Consider the following 20,907-nt stretch of genomic DNA (forward strand, 5'->3'; position numbering starts at 1 on the left):
CGTGTTTTCACCTGTCTTTTCCCCGCTAGACTGAGAGTTCTATAATGACTAGCATTTTGTCTTTTTACTGGCATCCTCCGGGCATAGCAGTAGCGGCATAAAAGAGGAGTTCAAATCAAACTAAGCGAATGAAAGGCCTGACCATCTGTAGCTGTCACGGCCGCCCGGAGGTGTCCCTTTTGAGGTAAATAAGCCCGCGAGCCCAGGCTGCGCTAGAGACCAGAAGCAGTGCCTCCAAGACCTAGCGTGCAGCAGACGAAAACTCGTCCCTAGCCCACCCCTCTTAAGGAAGAAGAGGGAAAAGTCAGCGCGGGCGCCAAGCGACCCGGCAGCCGGGCGGGTGGGCGCGCCCAGGGCCTCGCGCGGCTCTGCCCTCGCTCCACCGTTGCCCGGCAACCCGCCCGGAAGTCCCCGGGAGGCGCGTCGGCGGAAGCGCCCGGGACCGGGCGGAAGATGGCGGAGGGCGGCGGCACTGAGCGCGGCGAAGGAGAGCGAAGGTCCTCAGGGCCGCGGCCCCCGAGCGCCCGGGACCTGCAGGTGCGGCGGCGGCGGCGACCGGGAGCGGGCGGGGCAGGGACGGCGGTGTGGGTCGGAAGCCGCCCCTGGCCGCGGCTGAGCAGTTCCAGACCGCGCGCCTGCGGGTTTGCCCGAGTGGTGCACAGTCCGCGGGATTCGTGGAGACAAGTGTACGGATGCCCGGGTCTCGTGCGCCTCAACCCATTCTTACCATTTGGTTAAACTCAGAAGCCACCTAATCTTGAATGGCATGTTTGTGGTGTCTGTTGAGCGGCTTCCTGTGATTTACCTCAGAAGGAAGCTTTACTGTGGCTGTAGAAGTCAGCGGGCGCTGAAACATTAAAAACGCATGCAGTGGTTTCTCCTTTCTTGTTTCAGATGTTGTTTTTTACTTGATTACTGATACATTTAAAAAAAAAAAAAAAGGTACCCTTGCATTTCTCTTTGAAAGGGCGGTGCTAAAGCGTGTCATGCTATTGCTGTACAACCTAGTTTTAAAAGTTACAGTCTAGGGTAGTTCACGGTGGCTCAGCAGGCAAAGTTCTCTTCTGCCATGCTGGAGACTCGGGTTCGATTCCCGGTGCCTGCCCATGCAAAAAAAAAAAAAAGAAGTTACAGTCTAGAATACATTGCACATAAGAAACGGAGAAATAAAACTTTATAACATTGTAGGACACAGGCATTTAGTTAGCTAAAATATGAGTTTACCACGTACTGCTTTACCAAATGCTGACACCGTTTTTCTTATTTTAAGCTTTTTTCCCATCTCCTTATAAGATCATAGATAAATCCAAATAAACATCTATAAGAAGCTGTAATTATAAATAAAGGAGATGGAATCCACTGTCTAGGTAAACAAGTTCTGTTTCTTTATAATCACACCTACTTCTCTAAGCAAGCATCTCTTGACTGTCTGGCCACATAAATAAGGAACTATTGCTTAGCTCTGGGTACTGCAAATATAAATCCACAGTCAATGTATAAAATATCTATGAATGATAGATAAAAAAATTAAAATGTACTTCTACCTTTAGGAAGCCAGATTTTTTTTGAGAAATAGGATATGATACATTTAACTTAACATTTCAAGATGGAGAGTGAGTACTAAAATAAGCAGTGCCTAAAATGAGGAATTTGGAAAATAGAGAGATCAGTTTAAGTTTAGAGAATGTTGTCCAGGAGAGGAACCAAGTGTAGAATAATCCCATTTACAGTCACCATAAGTTAATTCTGTAGTAATAAGCAGAATCAAGAAAAAGGAAGCTATTCTCTACCTCGTCTTTTCTGTTATAGACCAACATCACTAAAAAGGTAGAATGAGGTATTGGGAAGAAACGGAGTTTATGGGTCAGACTGAATTTTGGTCTTGCCGTCTAATGGTTGTGTGAAGTTAAGGAAAATATTTTAACTTTGATCCTCAGGGTCTTCATTTGTAAAGGGAGTGATATTGGTGTTGGTGTTGTAAATAATTTTAAAATGTTTGTAAAGTGCCTGTACACAGTCCCCATGTTTGATAAGTGTTTGGTTCCTTTTCCCTTAAGGGAAGAAATCAACTGTAGCTTTCACTGACTTTTTCATTCTAATGCCCTTAAAATTAGAACTGAGTAACTTAATATCCTTTTCCTCTAATTTAAATCTATTTTTTCTTTTCATGTGAAAATACATATAGCTTGTTAAATGACCACCTGATACCTGACAGATTGATTACTGACTTTAATGACTTAATCCAGTGGATGTATTCTTATATGTGTTAATTGTAAGAATGTTTTGTTTCCACCATAAATTAGGAGGTAGGGATTTTTTTGTTTCATGTCCTAACTACAGTGTGCCTTAGTAAGGAGGTAACTGGTTACTTTATGAAATGTGATTTGGTATACAGTATTTATTTGTAATCTTTCCTTTAGATTTTAATATGCCGGGAAAGAATAGGTCAAATTCACCCCTTCTTCAAGGAACAGCTAGAGAAGTGACAGAAAAACAACCAGGACAGCGACAGGATGCAAGTGACCTGACAGGGTTTTCTGTACCACATAGGGGGCCCCTGGTTGAAAAAGCTGAGGAATTGAGACTCAGAGAACCAAAGACCATCCAGCTAATGCAAAGAGCCTAATGTGCCCCTTTCGAAACTGAGGCCTGGAGCCCTCAGGAGTGCCTGACAGGGAGACGGGGACTAGGAAGTAAGCCAAGCTACGTTCCCTGAGCACACTGTTCCCATGCACGCCACCCAACCCCGCAAGCCATGCTCCCCTACCCCCTCACCGCACCCCACGCACCTGAACCCTGCTATCCCCTGAACCCACACATCCTCACCGTATGCACACATTCACCCCTGCCCCCCCACCATGCATATGCACACACTCACGCCCTGCCTATCACCTGCCCCCCAACCCACGTAGCCACTCTGCACATCTGTCATACCACCCCCAGTCCGTTGTACATGTACATCCCTGCCATGGCCCCCTCCCTCTGTGCCACGTTCATGCACTCACATGTGCCCTACCCCCAGCCTGGCAAATGCACACACCTGCACTCCAATGTCCCCACACCTGCACAACTGCACCTGCCCCCACACAAGCTGCAAAAGGATGCCCTGCCATCCCCAATGACCTGTATACTAGTGCACCGCCTCCACGTACATCCGCATTGGTACACCCCCTCCTAGGTTCTCAGGAGCAATTCGTGCCACACCCACATCCCACCTCAGATACACGTACTCCACGACCCGCACATGCCCCTTCTGACCCCCACCTACACTCCTCCCCATCATTCCATGTCCTGCACACCTGCACCCTGCTCCTGTGCACAATCACATCCACATCCCAGCCGCACCCCCCCATCATACCACTGCCCCACCCACCCTACCCCAGACCCCTGTCCCCGTGACCCACACCCCTACACCCTGACCTCTGCACCCTGATACCCACAACCCCCATACTCCGGGTGCACTCCGGGTGCACTCCTGCATGACCTGCCCCTCCGCATCCACAGAACACCCTGATCCGCTACCATCACACCATACTTCCACGTGCCCCCAAACTGTGCACTGCCCCTGTGCTCCATGGCCTGTCCAAGCTACACCCAGTCCCCATGCCCCCTGACAACCCTGTGCCACACCCCCTTTGTGTCTGGGCACCGGCATAGCACCCCTGCCTGGTGCCTATCCCTGTGCCACAAAATGCCACCATGCTGCTGTGCTCCACCCCATGCCCTGTGTCCTGTTGCATGTCCATCATGCATATATGAAATTTTAGATTACTGAAGGAAATCAACTTCCTAAGTAACCTTATCAAGATAAGTACATTCCTCAAAGTCAACAGAAAATCATAAAGCATATAAAGATGCAGACATATATAGCCCAGCCTAAGGACCAAATTAAAACATCAAAGGAGACACAAGACTTTGGAACAACTAATCAAACATGTTCAGACAGCTCTACTAAATAAATTTAATAGTTTGGCTAATAACATAAAAGAGATCAAGAAGACACTAGAAGTACATAAATAAGAATTTGAAAGAATGAATGGAAAAATAGCAGTACCACACACAGAGATTAAAGAAGCTATAGACGAAATAAAAAAAGTACTAGAGGTACACAACAGCAGATTTAAAGAAGAAGTAGAAAGAATAAGCAAACTAGAGTACAGGACAATTGATTTCAAACGCACAAAAAAACAAATGGCAAAAGAGATGGAAAAAATTGAACTGGATCTCAGGGATATAATGAGCAAAACTAAGTACACAAATAATAAGAATCATTGGTTGTTATGGAACAGCTAGAAGAAAAAATTTGAGATGATGCTATGATAGCCCGTGACAAACTCTGGGATCTCTCCTCTAACTACTTGTTGAACAGTGCCTTGAAAACTATTGCTTTTTTCTTTCTTTGCTTTGTATATATGTCATATTATACAATTAAAGAAGTTAAAAAAAAATCAGTGTTGTCCCCAGAAGGAGAAGAAAAGAGTAAAAGTCTAAGAAAATTAGTTGAGAAGGTAATGGGGGAAAACTTCCTAACCCTTTGTGATGGTTAGGTTCTGGTGAAACCAGCTTAGGCAAATAATTATGCCCAGTTTTCTTTCAGGCAAGCCCTGGCCTGTTGCTACAAGGCTATTTTTTGGCTGGTTGATAAACTGGAAGGCTGGTATATTGAGTCATCAGTAAGTTGATTGCATCTGTGGCTCAATTACATCTATGATCAACTAAGATGTGCCTCCTATAATGAGATAGTCCAAAAAATCAGTGAAGGCTTTTAAGGAGGAAGAGAGAATCTTTCATTGCTTTTTCATCCAGCAAGCCTCTCCTGTGGAGGAGTTTGTCCAGACCTTTCATTGGAACTGCCAGCTTCACAGCCTGCCCTAAGAATTTTGGACTCTTCCATTCCCACAATTGCATGAGACACCTTTATGAATCTCATATTTATAGATCTCTCCTATTGGTTCTGTTTCTCTGGAGAACCCTGACTAACATACCCTTATTAGCAACATAAATACAGAAATAAAAGAAGCCTAATAAATAAATTCAAATAGGCTTACTCCAGGACACATACTAAGCAGTCTGTCAAATGTTGAAGAGAAGTAGAAAACCCTGAAAGCAGCAGGAGGAAAGCTATCTCTGCATACGAGGGAAACCACGTTAAGACTGAGTTCAGACTACTCAGCAGGCACCATGGGGGCAAGATGGCAGTGGTGTGATATATTTAAGATCCTAAAAGAGAAAGACTTCCGGCCAAGAATTCTGTACCTAGCCAAATTGTCCTTCAAAAGTGAGGGAGAGATTAAAATTTTACCAGCAAATAAATGCTGAGAGAATTTGTCAATAAGAGACCAGCCCTACAAGAAATACTAAAGGGAATTTTGTCGGCTGAGAAAAAAAAGAAGAGAGAGTTCTGGAGGAGGGCACCGAATTGGAGACTACCAGTGTGGGTAACTTAAAGGATAAAAAGAGAAAGAGGGAAAAGAATATAGAGATCTGACAAATAAAATCCGAAGGATAAGATGGTAGATTCAAGAAATGCCTTTATAGTAATTGAAAGGTTTAGGAGGCGAAAGGGTGAGAAAGAAGGATGGTAGACCGGGAAATTTAAAGTGGGTGGGTTTATTTCTGTGCTCCCGGGCTGAGCTCACCGAACCCAAGACGGAGGGAGGTGAGTCAGCACCTGAGTGATGGCGTGGGCTAAGCAAGGGGGTCAGGTTCTCCAGAAGTCAGGTGGTCAGAAGGGGCGGTTCATCAGTTCTGTACCTCAGGTGTCCGGAAGGGGTGGTTCCAGAAGCCATGTTGGGAGGGGCGACACAGCCTCCACAGCTCTAGTTGCAGTGCCCTTCCCCGTTTCCCCGACCTAACAGTAATGACTTTGAATGTACTGGACTAAACTCACCAATTAAAAGATACAGGTTGGATACAAATAGAATTAAAGTGAAAGGATAGAAAAAGATGTTTCATGCAAGCTGTACCAAAAGAAAGCAGGAGTAGCTATACTAATATCAGACAAAATAGATTTTAAATATAAAGACATCAGAAGAGACCAAGAAGTATGCTACATATTAATAAAAGGGACAATTCACCAAGAAAAAAATAACAATCATAAATGTTTATGCTCCCAGTCAAAGAGCACGAAGTAACATGAGGCAAACATTGGCAAAACTGAAGGGAGTGATAGACATTTCAAATATAAGAGTGGGAGACTTCAATACACCACTTCTATAGATAGAACAACCAGGCCAAGTATCAACCAGGAAATGGAGAACTTAAACATTTGATAAATGAGTTAGACCTAAGAGACATATATAGATTGTTACACCCCAGAACACCAGGATATACGTTCTACTGCTCATGGAACATTGTCCAGGATAGATCATGTGCTGGGGCACACAACGGGTCTTTATAAATTTTAAAAGATTGCGATTATTCAAAGCTCTTTTTCTGATCACAATGGTATGAAGCTGGAAATCAATAACCACCAAAGAACCAAGACTTCCACAAATTATGGAGATTAAAAGCACTCTTAAACAACCAGTGATTCAAAGAAGTAATTGTTAGAGAAATCGGTAAATATCTGGAGATGAATGAAAAAGAGAATACAGTATGTCAGACTTTTGGCAAAGGCGGTCCTGAGAGGGAAATTTATTGACCAAATGCCTATATTAAAAGAGAAGAAAGAGCAAAAATTGAGAACTTAACTGCTCACCTGAAGGAACTGGAGAAAGAAGCAAACTAACCCCAAGAAAATAGAAGAAGAGACGTAACAAAGATTAAACTGAATTAAATGACTTGGAGGGGAAAGAGAACGATAGAAAAAAGCAAGAAAACCAAAAGTTGGTTCTTTGAGAAAAGCACTAAAATTGATGGACCCCTAGCTAGGCTAACAAAGAAAAAATGACAGAGTCTGCAAATAAACAAGATCAGAAATGGGGTGTGGGGGAGGGTGTCATTACCATGGGCCCTGAAGAAATTTTTTAAAAAATCGTAAGAGGGTACTATGAACAGCTAAATGCCAACAAACTAGACAACTTATATGAAATGGAAAAACTCCTAGAAACACATGAACAAGCTACATTTACTCAAGAAGAAATAGAAGATCTCAACAAACCAATCACAAAGAGATTCAATCAATCACCGTAAATATTCCTACAAAGAAAATCCCAGGGGCAGATGGCTTCACAGAGAAATTTTATCAGACATTCAAAAGAAACTAACACCAATCTACTCAAACTTTTCCAAAAAACTGAGGAAAAAGGAACACTGACTCATTTTATGAAGCTGACACCACTCTAATATCAAAACTGGGTTAAAAATGCTATAAGAAAGGAAAACTACAGGCCAGTCTTCCTAATGAATTTAGATGCAAAAATTCTCAACAAAATACTAGCAAATTAGATCCAATGATATATTAAAAGAATTGTACAGCACGACCAAATAGGGTTTGCACCAGGAATGCAAGAGTGTTTCAACACAAAAAAATCAATGAGTGTAATATAGCACATTAACAAATTGAAAGGGAAAAATCACATAATCATCTCAAGTGATGTTTGTATTAGTTTAGCTGCTGAAATGCAGTATACCAGAAATGAAACAGCTTTTTAAAAGATTTAATAAGTTACAAGTTTACTGTTCTAAGGAAGTGACAGTGTCCAAATTAAGGTACCAACAAGAGGTTACCTTCACCCAAGACAGGCTGATGGCTTTACTGAAGACCTCTGTCAACTGGGAAGACGTGTCTAGAATCTGCTGGTTTCATATTCCTGGGCTCTGTTGCTTCATCCTCTGTTCCTGTAGGGATTTCTCACTTTGCTTCTGTGGGGCTGACTTTCATCTCTTAGCTTCCCTTGGCTCTCTCCATGTTCTGGCTTGCTTAACATCTCATGAGAAATCACATTAGTGTCTGCTGGGCTCCAAGCATCTCCAAACAGCCATGTCTCTGTTCTTCAAGGGTCAGCATCTGTGTCTGCTCTGCTCTGAGCTCTATCCAAAATGTTTCCTCTTCTAAAGGACTCCAGTAAACTAATTAAGACCCACCTGGAATGGGTGGAGTTACATATCCATCTAATCAAAGGGCCACACACAACCACAGCTGGGCATGTTACATCTCTGTGGAGATAATCTGTTCAGTTTGAACCCTAAACAATAGGTCTGCCCCATAAAGTTGGATTAGGAAAGAAAACATGGCTTTTCTGGGGTTCATAGCAATTTCAAGCCAGCACAATGCTGAAAAAGCATTTGACAAAACTCAACGTCCTTTTCTGATCAAAAAGCATTTCAAAAAATAGAAATCAAAGGTAACTTTCTCGCTATGATAAAGGATATATATGAAAAACCCATAGCCAGCATTGTCAATGGTGAGAAATTGAAAGCCTTTCCCCTAACATTGGAATTGAGACAAGGATGCCCTCTGTCACCATTATTGTTCAGCATTGTAGCAGCAGTTCTAGCTAGAGCAATCAGGTAGGAAAAAGAAATAAAAGGCATCCAGATAGGAAAGGAGGAAGTAAAACTTTCATTATTTGCAGATGACGTGATACTATATTTGGAAAATCCTGAGAAATCTGCGACAGAGTTCTTAAGCTAATAAACACATTGAACAAGGTGGCGGGATATAAGATTAATGTGCAAAACTTAGTAATTTTTTATACACAAGCAATGACCTAATTGAGGAGTCAGTTAAGGAAAAAAGAATCAGGTACCTAGGAGTAAACTTAACTAAGGATGTAAAGGACACAGAAAACTACATAACATTGCTGAAAGAAATCAAGGAAAGTTTCTGGCCACACTGAACCAGGCAGGGGTTTTCTCCTCTGTCTCTGCTGGGTCAGTTATGGCATCCATGAAGACCCTGAACCCCATGGCTGAGGTGGCTCAAACCCAGGTGGCACTGGCGGTCGACATTAGTGTGGCGCGAGGACTGCAGGATGTGCTAAGGACCAACCTGGGGCCTGAGGGCACCATGAAGATGCTTGTTTCTGGTGCTAGAGACATCAAGCTAACCAAAGTTGGCAATGTGCTGCTTCATGAAATGCAAATTCAATACCCAGTAGCCTCCTTAATAGCAAAATTAGCAACAGCCCAATATGACATAACTGGTGATGGTACTACTTCCAGTGTCTTAATCATTAGAGAGCTGCTGAAACAAGTGGCTCTCTACATTTCTGAAGATCTTCATCCCAGAATAATAGCTGAAGGGTTTGAAGCTGCAAAGGAAAAGGTATTTCAGTTTTTGGAGCAAATCAGAGTAAGCAAAGAGATGGACAGAGAAATGCTTATAGATGTGGCTAGAACATCTCTGTGTACTAAAGTTTTTGCTGAACTTCCTGATGTTTTTACAGAGGCTGTAGTGAACTCCATTTGGGCCATTAAAAACAAGATGAACCTATTGACCATTTTATGGTTGAGATGGAGATGAAGCTTGAATCTGAAAATGATACAACCTTAATCAGAGGGCTTGTTTTGACCGTGGTGCACAGCATCCTGATATGAAAAAGAGTTGAAAATGCTTACATCCTCACATGCAGTGTGTCAGTAGAATATGGAAAAAACAGACAAACAGATAAACTCTGGCTTTTTTTAATAAGAGTGCAGAAGAGTTATCCTGGAGGTTATTCTTACACATTGAATAGATATTGCCTTGTTAGTCAAGATGTAGTGGAGAGGCTGGAGGGAACTGCCTGAAAATGTGGAGCTGTGTTCCAGTAGCCATGTTTCTTGAAGATGATTGTATAATGATATAGCTTTCGCTGTATGACTGTGTGATTGTGAAAACCTTGTGTCTGATGCTCCTTTTATCTACCTTATCAACGGACGAGTAAAACATATGGAATAAAGATGAATAATAGGGGGAACAAATGTTAAAATAAATTTAGAGTGAAATGCTGGTGAGGGGGAGAGCTGGGGGGTATGGTATGTATGAATTTTTTTTCTGTTTTCTTTTTATTTCTTTTTCTGAATAGATGCAAATGTTCCAAGAAATGATCATGATGATGAATATGCAACTATGTGATGATATTGTGAATTACTGATTATATATGTAGAACAGAATGATCAAAAGTTATGAATGTTTGCATTTGCTTCGTGTTTTTTGGTATTTAAAAAATTTTTTTAATTAATTAAAAAAAACAAGACTGTACAACATGGTGGTCCCTAATGTGAACTTTGAATTATAATTAATAGTACAATTATGAAAATATGCTTTCATCAATTGTAATAGATGTACCACCAATGCAAGACGTTACTAATAGGGTGGTATATGGGAATCCTGTATTTTATGCATGATTGTTCTGTAAATCCATAACTCTAAAGAAAAATTAGTTGGCATCACTGTTCACTTTTCTCTTGTCCAGCTGGAACTCATGAACCTCCCAGGCTAGCTGCTCAAATATTTACATTTACAGAGCTGTTTGCATTTTTATAGAAACCATCTCTGTCTAAAGCAGCTCTTGTAAACACATTTGCCAGGCCAAAGCAAGAGAAAAATTTAGCAATAAACTCCTAATTAATATTAAAAAAAAAAAAAGAATGCAGATGAGAGAGAAAAATGAGTAAAAGCTGAAAGAAAACTCATTGAAAATGAGCTAAAAAATTGAAAAAGTGTGTAGTGATTCAGATAAAGGATTTATTGTCATTAATCAAAAGGGAGTTGACGCCTTTTCCTTAGATACTCTTGCAAAAGAAGGCATAGTAACTCTGCACAGAACTAAGAAGAGAAATACGGAGAGGCTGACTCTTGCTTGTGGTGAGGTAGCTCTGAATTCTTTAGATGACCTAAATCCTGACTGTCTGGGGCATGCAGGCCTTGTCTATGGGTATACGCTGGAGAAGAGAAGTTCACCTTGAGAGATGTAACAGTCCTTGTTCTGCGACATTGGTGAAAGGGCCAAATAAATACAGTGACCCAAAGACACAATAAGAGAAGGCCTGAGGGCAGTCAAAAATGCTGTTCATGAAGACTTGACAGAGTGATCCTAGAAATCTAACTATGGAATTTTTATTCCAAGCTTCAAATGACTTTAAAGGATTTTTTTTCCCCATGTTAAGACAAGAGGATAAACTATGATGTTGTGTAATTATAATTAGTGTGGGTTTTTTTTAGTGCACTGAAGTATACACTTATAAACCAAGTTCTTTTTACCCAGTGAAAGGGTATTTTACTTTAGCTGCAACATGCATTTTGTATAAGCTTATGCTATCTACCTTGTTATTAAATATCCTTCACAAGCAAATTTTAATGATTTCATAATTTTTTGTGGATGTATTTAATTTATCCAACAATTCCCTGTTGTTGAGACTGTGTTTTAAATTTTCTGCTATTATCAATGATACCTAAGTAACACACTTTTTAAAACATCACTATTTCCTTAGTATAAATTCCTGTGAGTAAGATGATTGGATCAGTTGGAGTTTTCACATATAGTTTTGCTAAAATACTCCCAGAGAAAAGTTTATAGTCTCTAGTAGGTGGAAGGAGGGATAAGCTGGGGGCACAGAGTTGCAAGTATAAAATGGAAACAATGTGAAATCGGTTAGGGGTGGGGGCAGAGGAAAGAAGATGCCTGAGCATAGTGACTAAGGAAGCTGGGGTTATCAGAGATTTTTAAGGCTGATGGGATTTTCATGCTTCTGAACCTTTGCTTATGCAATTGTCCATTCCTAATCCTCTGGTGTTCTCTTACTCTTAAGTTACTGTTCCTCCTTAAATGTTTCCACAAAATTGTTTTTATGCAATTGCTACATTCATATGTTTCCACAAAATTGTTTTTATGCCATTGCTACATTCATTGAAGATGTAATTTTATTACTAAGCCTTGCTTTTTGATGGCTTATAGCAGTTGCCTACAGAGTATGCAATAAATCTTAAGGCAAAACCTTAAAAAAAAAAAAAAAGACATCAAGGAAAACCTAAATAGGTGGAGAGACATTCCCTGCTCATGGATAGGATGGTTAAATATAGTTAGGATGCTACCCAAATTGTTCTACAGATTCAACACAACCAGTCACATTCCAACAACCGACTTTGAAGACTCGGAAAAGCTAGTTACCAAATTCATTTGGAAGGGAAAGAGACCTCAAATAGCCAAAAAATATCCTTAAAAAATGAATGGGAGGATTAACACTTTCTGATTTCAAAGCTTATTATTAAACCACGGTGGTCAAAACAGCGTAGTAATGGCACAAAGATAGAAGTGGAGATAGAATGGATCAAAGCAAGAGTACAGAAATAGATCACCAAATCTATCGTCAACTGATGTTCAACAAGGTCCCCAAATCCACTGAACTGGGACAAAATAGTCTTTTCAATAAATGAACACGGGACAGCTGGTTATCAGTAGCCAAAAGAATGAAAAGAAGACACTTACCTTACACTGTATACAAAAATTAATTGAGTGGATCAAAGAACTAAACTTAAGAACCAGTACTATAAAACTCCTAGAAGAAAATGCAGAGCAACATCTTCAAGTAATAGCAGATAGCTTCCTAAACATTGCACTCAAAGCACAAGCAGTGCAAGAAAAAAATAAATGGAACTCCTCAAAATCAAATGCTTTTGTGCCTCAAAAGACTTTCAAAAAGATGAAGAGGCAGCCAACTCAATGGAAGAAAATATTTGAAAATCAGATAGCAGATAAATGTTTGATATCTTGTATACATAAAGAAATCATGCAACTCAGCAACTAAAGATCAAACAACCCAGTTATAAAATGGACTAAGGATATGAATAGGCATTATTCCGAAGAGCAAATACAGATGGCCAAAGAGCAAATGTAGAAATGCTCATTTTCGTGCTTGCTTCGGCAGCACATATACTAAAATTGGAACGATACAGAGAAGATTAGCATGGCCCCTGCGCAAGGATGACATGCAAATTCGTGAAGCATTCCATATTTTTTTAAAAAATAAAAAAATAAAAAGATAAAGAAGTGCTCGTTTTCATTAGCTATAAGGGAAATGCAGATCAAGATTACAAGGAGATAACATCTCACACCTATAAAAATAGTGGGGAAACTACACATATTGGAGAGGATGTGGAAAAATGGGACACTTATGCACTACTTGTGGGAATGTGTAAGGGTGCAGCCGCTATGGCAGTCTGTTTGACAGTTTCTTAGAAAACTAAATGTTAAGTTGCCCTATGACTTGGCAGTACCATTATTCTATATATACCCAGAAAAGCTGAAAACAATGACACAAACAGACATTTACACACTGATGTTCATAGCAGCATTGTTCACAATTCCCAAGAGGTGGAAACAGTTCAAGTGCCCATCAACAGAATGGCTAAACAAAATATTATACAGCAGTAAGGTGAAATGATGTCCTGAAGCACATGACAAGATAGATGAACTTTGAGAACATAATGCTGAGTGAAATAAGCCAGACAAAAAAGGTAGATACTATATGATTTCGCTTTTATTATCATGGTAAAGACTCTAATGTCCTGGAACAGCTAGAAGTCAAAACCTAAAATTGTGGAATTGTAACCCATAGCAAACTCTGAAATCTATTCTACAACTAATTGTTGCAGTGTGCTTTGAAATTTATTGCTTTTTTCTTTGGTATTTATGTTGTTTTTCACAGTAAAAGAATAAAATTAAAATTTAATAGAAATGTGAAGAACTTGAAAAGAAACCTGAAAACAACCAAAGTGATATTGTCTCAAGAAATAAAATATATATCAAAAGTTTAAAAGAATTGCATGATGTTCTCCCCAACTGGTTTCTTGGACATTGATTATTTTTGGATTATTGTGGGACTGTTTGATCCTGCCATGCTACTCTTAAGAGTTAACCAGTTAGTGCAGTTTTCAGTGGCTACTTCTTACTTCTCTAACTTTTGGGGTTGAGTCTTTCATGGCATTATAGAGGAAAAGAGTGGTATGTTACTAATTGGAATAAGCAGAGGTACACCTAAGAAAATGTATTTTAGCTGTCAATGTGGTGTGGGATTTGTTGGCATCTAAGTCAGGAGGAATGTTCTTATAGTAATTATCAGGTACCACCAGAAGAAAGATGGACAGTTATCTCTCCCAGCAACTATGAGCCTTAGACTTAGAAACTGCAGACTTGAAATCTCATTTGCATATCAGAAACATATGCAATTGGCCTCCAATTTCCTCCAAATTGGAAAATGTTCAGTGGAGAAGTTTAAGGTTGTTGACAAGTCTAAGCCTAAAAACCTCCTCAGGGATCAGTACTATTTCTGAGTGTTTTCAGAAACTTTAGTCTCTTCTAATGTGCCACAGTCCATCCATGCACATGGGCTTCTGTCCAGATTTTTCTCCAGAATAATAGAAGGAAAAGTTTCTGTTCTTAATTCTGTTTTCCAGATAGTTTGGAGTTGCGAGGCACGAGAAATAAATTCAGTACTTTATTAGGGTTGAAACTAGACTTGGCAATATGGGACAAAAAGAATAGTACTAAAAGTGAGGAAGAATAAGATTAAGATGTCTGATACTGTGCTATAATTGCCACAATCCTAATCCTTTTGGATTCGTTACTCCATATATCATTGGTTCTCAACCTTAGTCTGTACCAGAATCTCCTGGAAGGCTTGTTAAAACATGGGTTGCTGGGCCCTAGCCCAGAGGTTCTAATTCAAAAGGTCTAGGGTGGAACTTCAGCATCTATGTTTCTCACAAATTCCCAGGTGATGTGGATGCTGCTGTTCAGTATAATAAACCTTCATTATACTCTCTGGCATTTGCCACTGGAAGGCTCAGAATCCTAATACTTTTCATTTTGTGCTATATACCTGAGTGCCTATTCTTCAGTTGCTTTGCTTTCAGCTTTCTTTCCAAGTTCTTCACATTTCAAATTCTAGTGGAGAGATTATCAGTACTTACTTACTTTATTCTTTATGAACTATTAAAACATATTTATAATTAAATTTTGAAAAATATTTGTGTTGTGGGACACTCCGCCCTGTTAATTCATAATGCATTTTGAAATCAGAAATTTAATGTTTGACTGAGATTAAGGGATCCAAGCTGAGAAGTGGTTCACCATCTTGTGAACCGACTGTGGTCCCAAAGCTTTGGAGCTTCACTTCTGAGCGTCTCCCCAGGTCATTCACTCCTTAGCTCATAGCCATTCAGAGGCCATGCCTAAGCAAGGCAGCTAGGAAACATAGGGGAGCACTCGAAGTATCTGCTGAGCATGCCTTTCTCTGTCACACTTGCTTACCTGCTTTTTCCATTAAAGCAGGTTATATTTTCATAGTCTGTCATAAAAATCCTCTGAACTTTTGCAATTCACTAAGCCTGCCAATAGCATATTTTATGTCTTGAGATTAGCACACCCCCATTATATTTTTAAATTCTATTTTGTGAAATTTAGCACATTAACTCTTTGACAGTTTTATTCATTTCATATGAAGGAAGCATAATGGAAACAGCACTGAATCAGGTAAGAGTTAAGGGATCTTTGTTCCAAACCCAGCTCAGATACTTTCAAGTGGTGTCATTTTTGATAAAGTCTTAGGTCTCAGTTACCTCATCTATTAGGGACTGCATTGAATAATTTCTAAGTTTTTTCCAAATCTAACATTTTGTAAGTGCATGAAGTAAGTTAAAACAAAATTAATTATGATGGCATTGATGTGTGTCTCATCCTTCAGAACGGTCCCATCATTACCTGTAATTCAAGAGTCTTTACTGTTTTGGGCCCCATTTTCTTTCCAGATGAATATTTCAATCATACGCTCAAACTTAAAAGGGAACATAAAATACACAAACAGAAATGATATTGTCAATTTGATCAGAACATGATAAATGGATTTTAAAAGTTCATTGTTTTTTCAAATGGTAAACTTAAGAGAATTAGTGATTTTCATATTCTAAGGAACATATTTCTTTGTTTTTCAAATCTTCTTTAATCAAAAAAAAGTGCAAAACTGTATAACAAACATCCCATTTAAAATTGACAACTATATTAATCTAGCTGCATCTATTTCTGAGCCATGTTGTATTGTAGTCTTTACATAATTCAACATGTATTTGTCGAGTGCCTGATAAGCACTATATTTACAACAATTGGGGAAATCTAACGGGGAATAAAATAGTAAGAAAAGGATATAATCATTAATAATGGCAATTAATGATTAAGGTAAATGTCATTAAGGGGATAGTAGGTGGTGTGAGGATTTAGAAAAGAAAGGTATGATTTACTTAAGAAAATTTAAAAAGCCTTTATGTAGAATGGCTGAAATGAGCCAAATTAGGATTTAAATCTAGTTCTTTTAGATTATAGAGCATGTCTATAATTAGGATTTCTAGCAAAATTGCCATGTTAGAAATTTGAAAGTTGATTTATGGATGTGTGGGCTGGGGGGATAAAAAAAATTATGGAGAAAGATTAAGCCTTTCATTTTTGTTTTCTTATATATTCTTAAGTTTGACTAACAGTATCTGCTAAGAATTAACTTTGCCCCAATAACCTAACCTTCTTTCCCTACTTGAGGAAAGAAGCAACAGAAGTAGTTTTCATATCTCTTGTGCTTCTAAATGATCTCTAAGTTCTATCTCTGACTCTTAAGTTCTAGAAGGAGCACTCTATGTAGGGTTTTGGAAAAAAAAATTTTTTTCATGCCCATTATAATTGAATAGCCACAAAGGCCATATTCCAGAGGTGAGAAAAGTGGGGGAAAAAATAGCTTAAATGATATTGAAATATTTGGATAATTTTAAATTCCCATTCCAAGAACAAATACAATTCCATTTATTTTGAAGATATCCAACAATATATCTATAATTTATTATTTTATACTGCTGCATTTTTAAAGGTATGTAAACCATGTATGTTTGTGTATGCATATAAAATTTCTTCTGTCATTTATCAGAAGCATGTTTTCCTAAACTTTATGAAAGTTATATGCCTGGTCAACTTTTTGTGTGTGTGAAATATAACATATATACAAAAAAGCATTAATTTCCAAGTACATTTAGCAAGTTATAAATAGATTTTAAAGTTTGGTATGGGTTACAGTTTCATGATTTTTTGTTTTTCATTCTAACTGTTCCAGGACACTGGACACCAACAGAAGTATCAATATAATGATTCGGTAGTCATATTCATTTGTTACATCCTATCTCCTCTGTTATATTCCTCCTTCTCTTTAAAAAACACATATACATAAAAGCAATACATTTCAAAGTACATTGCAACAATTGGTTATAGAATGGATTTCAGAGTTTAGTGTGGGTTACAATTTCACAGTTTTAGGTTTTTATTTCTAGCTGCTCTAAGGTACTGGAGGCTAAAAGAAGTACCAGTGAAACAATTCAGCACTCATACTCATATGTTAAACCTGACTTGCTCTGTATAAACTCTACCACCACCTTGGATTTTTCTCCCACTCTTTAGGGGTATTTGGACTATTCCCATTCTAACTTTTTCATGTTGGAAGGGCCTGTCATAAATATGGAATAGGGGGATGGAACTAGTAGATGTTCTAGAAGGGCTGGCCCCTCTGTATTTCAGGACTTATCTGGTCCAGGGACCCATCTGGAGGTTGTAGGTTTCTGGAAAGTTACCCTAGTACATGGAACCTTTGTAGAATCTTATATAATGCCCTAGATGTTCTTTGGGATTGGCAGAAATGGTTTTGGTTGGGTTTGGCAAGTTATGAGAGGTAACAGTGTCTAACTGTAGCATGTATAAGCGTGACCTCCAGTGTAGCCTGTCGACTCTATTTGAACTCTCTCAGCCGCTGATACCTTATTTGTTACACTTCCTTTCCCCCTTTTGTTCAGGATGGCATTGTTGATCCCCCGGTGCAGGACCAGGCTCATTCCTGGAGGTCAGCTCCCATGCTGCCAGAGACTTTCATCCCTGGATGTCATGTCCCATGTAGGGGGAAGGGCAATGATTTCACTTGCGGAATTGGGCTTAGAGAGAGTGAGGTCACATCTAAGCAACAAAAGAGGTCCTCCAGAGGGGACTCTTAGGCATACTTACAGATAAGCTAAGCTTCTCTGGTATATACATAAGCTTCACAAGAGCAGACCTTTAGATCAAGGGCTTAGCCTATTGATTTGAGAGTCCCTAATGTTTGGCACAGTATCCGGGGTTTCCCCATTGTTTTCCCATCCCTAAAGGTACATTACCAATACTTTTTGATTATCTGTTTAATATACTCTGGGATGTATCCGTGGCTGATAAACTTTTAAACAGAATAATTTTCTAATTGTTTTATGTGTTCAGATCTTGAAAACTGGAACAGCTAAAAGAAGTTTCATGAGCTCTAGTGAGAGTAAGCTGATGCTAATGTGAAATATCTTCAGGGTTTTTTGTTGTTGTTGTTGTTTTTAACCTGGGCAGGCACCGGGAATTGAACCCGGGTCCTCTGGCATGGCAGGCGAGCATTCTTGCCTGCTGAGCCACTGTGGCCCGCCCTCTTCAGGTATTTTTAAAAGAATTGCAAGAGAATTATGTAGAGCCAAATTTGAAATCATACCTTCAATTTATTCTATTCTATGTGACATTTTGGTTAGTTCTATAAAATGAAAGATGCAGTGACTTTATTTTGGAAGGGCATTGTCATCTGAAGCAGCAACATTTATTTTTATTTATTTATTTTTTTCATGGGCAGTCACTGGGAATTGAACCCAGGTCTCCAGCATGGCAGGCGAGAATTCTGCCTGCTGAGTCACCAGGGCCTATACCGGCAGCCTTTATTTTTTATGAAAAATCTTTACCACTCAATTATAAGTCAGTATTTTCTTTATAGCTTTTATTGGTAGGGAGGACTTTATTTCTAGTGGTATAATTTATAACAAGCCTCTTTTTATGTAGTTGGCCTTGGCAGAATTATATGAAGATGAAGCAAAATGCAAATCTTCCAAGTCTGATAGACCTAAAGCTACAGTCTTTAAAAGCCCAAGAACACCACCTCAGAGGTAAGTTGTTTTATTTTGTTTTGTCTTTGTGATTCCTTTTTAAAATGGTAATCCTTTGTAATTCACTAATGCCCTAACTGCCTAAAATCATGTGGCCCATCTCCTCTTTAAACAAACCTTTATCTTGAGAGCCCCTTGTTGGCAGCATTGCTTTTGCTTCCCATTCTAAGGCCTCCATGGGTCACTACTCTGTAAACTCAGGCTCTCGTGTACTGCTCCAGGGCACTAGCAGGACAGAGCACTGCCCTCAGCACTTAACAGGTAGTCTTCTGTTAGTGGGGTTCTGCTCCAGGTACATTTTTCCTTCACTTATAGTGAATTGATACCTGATCTGCCCATTCCTCCATCCTATTCTGTTTTGCATATCCTAATTTTGGAGAAAGTCCCTAAGGACCTGTATTCCTAGTCTCCAGTGCCAACATAATTCAGAGTAAGAAAGTATATAAATTATGTATTATTTAATTTTTCCTTAATTCTATTTTTAAAAGTAAATGTTCCCACAGAAGTTGTAGAAATAGCTTTTTAAAAAAGAAAATTTCCATAGAATTATATCACTTTTTACTTTAAAGTTGTTGGTTGTGTTATTAGTTCTTATTCATGAACTATAATGTTTAAAGGTTCTATTCAAGTGAACGTGAATACAGTGGATTGCACATAGTTCGACCTTCAACTGGGAAAATCGTGAATGAACTTTTCAGAGAAGCAAGGGAACATGGGGCTGTTCCTCTGAATGAAGCCACAAGAGCATCAGGCGATGATAAACCTAAGGTAACCGCTAACTTTTATGAGTAAAAATACTGCTTTTATATTTGATTTCCTTCTGTATTTTTCATATTTCTTAGAAATATCATTTCTCTAAATTCTTCATTTTTATAAGATCATCATTTTTGCTCAGTTCTTTTTATTAATGATTAAAAATTGAGGCCATTTCTTACATTACTGTATAACTGCTTTTTTTACTTTTTATTTTGTAATACTTATAGATTCACAAGAAGTTGCAAGGATAGTATAGAGAAGTCTCATGGATTTCCACCCAGTCCCCACAATAGCTGTATCTTGCATGGATATAGTACAATATCAAAGCCAGGAATTTGACCTTGGTATAGACTGTGTATGTGCAATGGTCTGGTCACTTTATCACATGTTTAACAGATGTGTGTAAAATGACCTCAGTCAAGATACTACTCCATCACCTCAGACATCTCCCTCCTGGTGTACTCCTTTATACCCACACCCACTGTCCTCTCCTCCACCATCCCTGACCCCTGGCTCTTCTGAATCTGTTTTCTAGCTCTATGATTTTGTGATTTGGGAGATGTCACATAAATAGAGTTACACAGTGTGTGCGCTTTTGAGTGGCTTTCCCTACTCGACAGGACAGTGCCCTTTAGATCCACCCAGCTTATTGTGCCTCAACAAGTAAGTCCACCTTATTGCCAGTAGCCTTCCAGGTACTGATGCACCAGCCTTTGTTTAACCCTTTACCTATTGAAGGACATTTTGGTTGACTCCAGTTTTTGCCTTGACACATAAAGCTGCTGTGAACAATCATGTGTAGGTTTTAAAGTAGACCTAAATCTTCATTTCTCTGGGATAAACGCCCGTGAGTCCAATTGCTAGGTCATATGGTAAGCATGTGGTTTTTTTGTTTAAAGAAACTTCTAAGCTATTTTGCAGCATGGTTGTGCAATTTTACATTTCCAACAGCAGTGTAGGAGAGATCCAGTTTCTCTGCTCCCTTGCCAGCGTTTGGTGTTGTCAGTATTTTTAATTTGAGTCATTCTGATACTTGTGTAATGGGTATCTCATTGAGATTTTCATTTGCATTTCCCTAATGTTTACTGATGTTACATTTCAGTTCTTTTTTTTCCCACATGCGTAGGCACCAAGAATTGAACCCAGGTTTCCAGCATGGCAGGTGAGAACTCTGCCTGCTAGCCAACCATGGCCCACCCACACTTCAGTTCTTTGATGGCTAGTGATGTTTAATATTTTTCCAGATGCTTATTTGCCAT

General features: G+C 39.2%; 1 protein-coding gene, 1 non-coding gene and 1 pseudogene across 2 annotated transcripts in view; all 3 read left to right on the plus strand.

Moving 5' to 3' along the window:
- The first annotated feature begins 431 nt into the window (after nt 1-431).
- The window catches only part of UBXN2B (UBX domain protein 2B), a 40,664-nt gene continuing 20,188 nt past the window's right edge, over nt 432-20,907 (plus strand). Inside the window, exons 1-3 of the mRNA XM_077166818.1 lie at nt 432-537; nt 18,789-18,892; nt 19,510-19,660. Of these exons, the coding sequence (XP_077022933.1) occupies nt 454-537; nt 18,789-18,892; nt 19,510-19,660 (339 nt within the window). The 5' untranslated portion in view covers nt 432-453. The remainder of the gene's footprint in view (nt 538-18,788; nt 18,893-19,509; nt 19,661-20,907) is intronic.
- Nucleotides 6,893-9,576, plus strand: LOC143686255 (T-complex protein 1 subunit zeta pseudogene; annotated as a pseudogene).
- LOC143689113 (U6 spliceosomal RNA) lies at nt 12,780-12,886 on the plus strand. The gene has a single exon (XR_013178581.1). It is a non-coding gene; the product is annotated as a U6 spliceosomal RNA (small nuclear RNA).

The sequence above is a fragment of the Tamandua tetradactyla genome, chromosome 6 (genome assembly GCF_023851605.1).
Source record: "Tamandua tetradactyla isolate mTamTet1 chromosome 6, mTamTet1.pri, whole genome shotgun sequence".
NCBI lineage: Eukaryota > Metazoa > Chordata > Mammalia > Pilosa > Myrmecophagidae > Tamandua > Tamandua tetradactyla.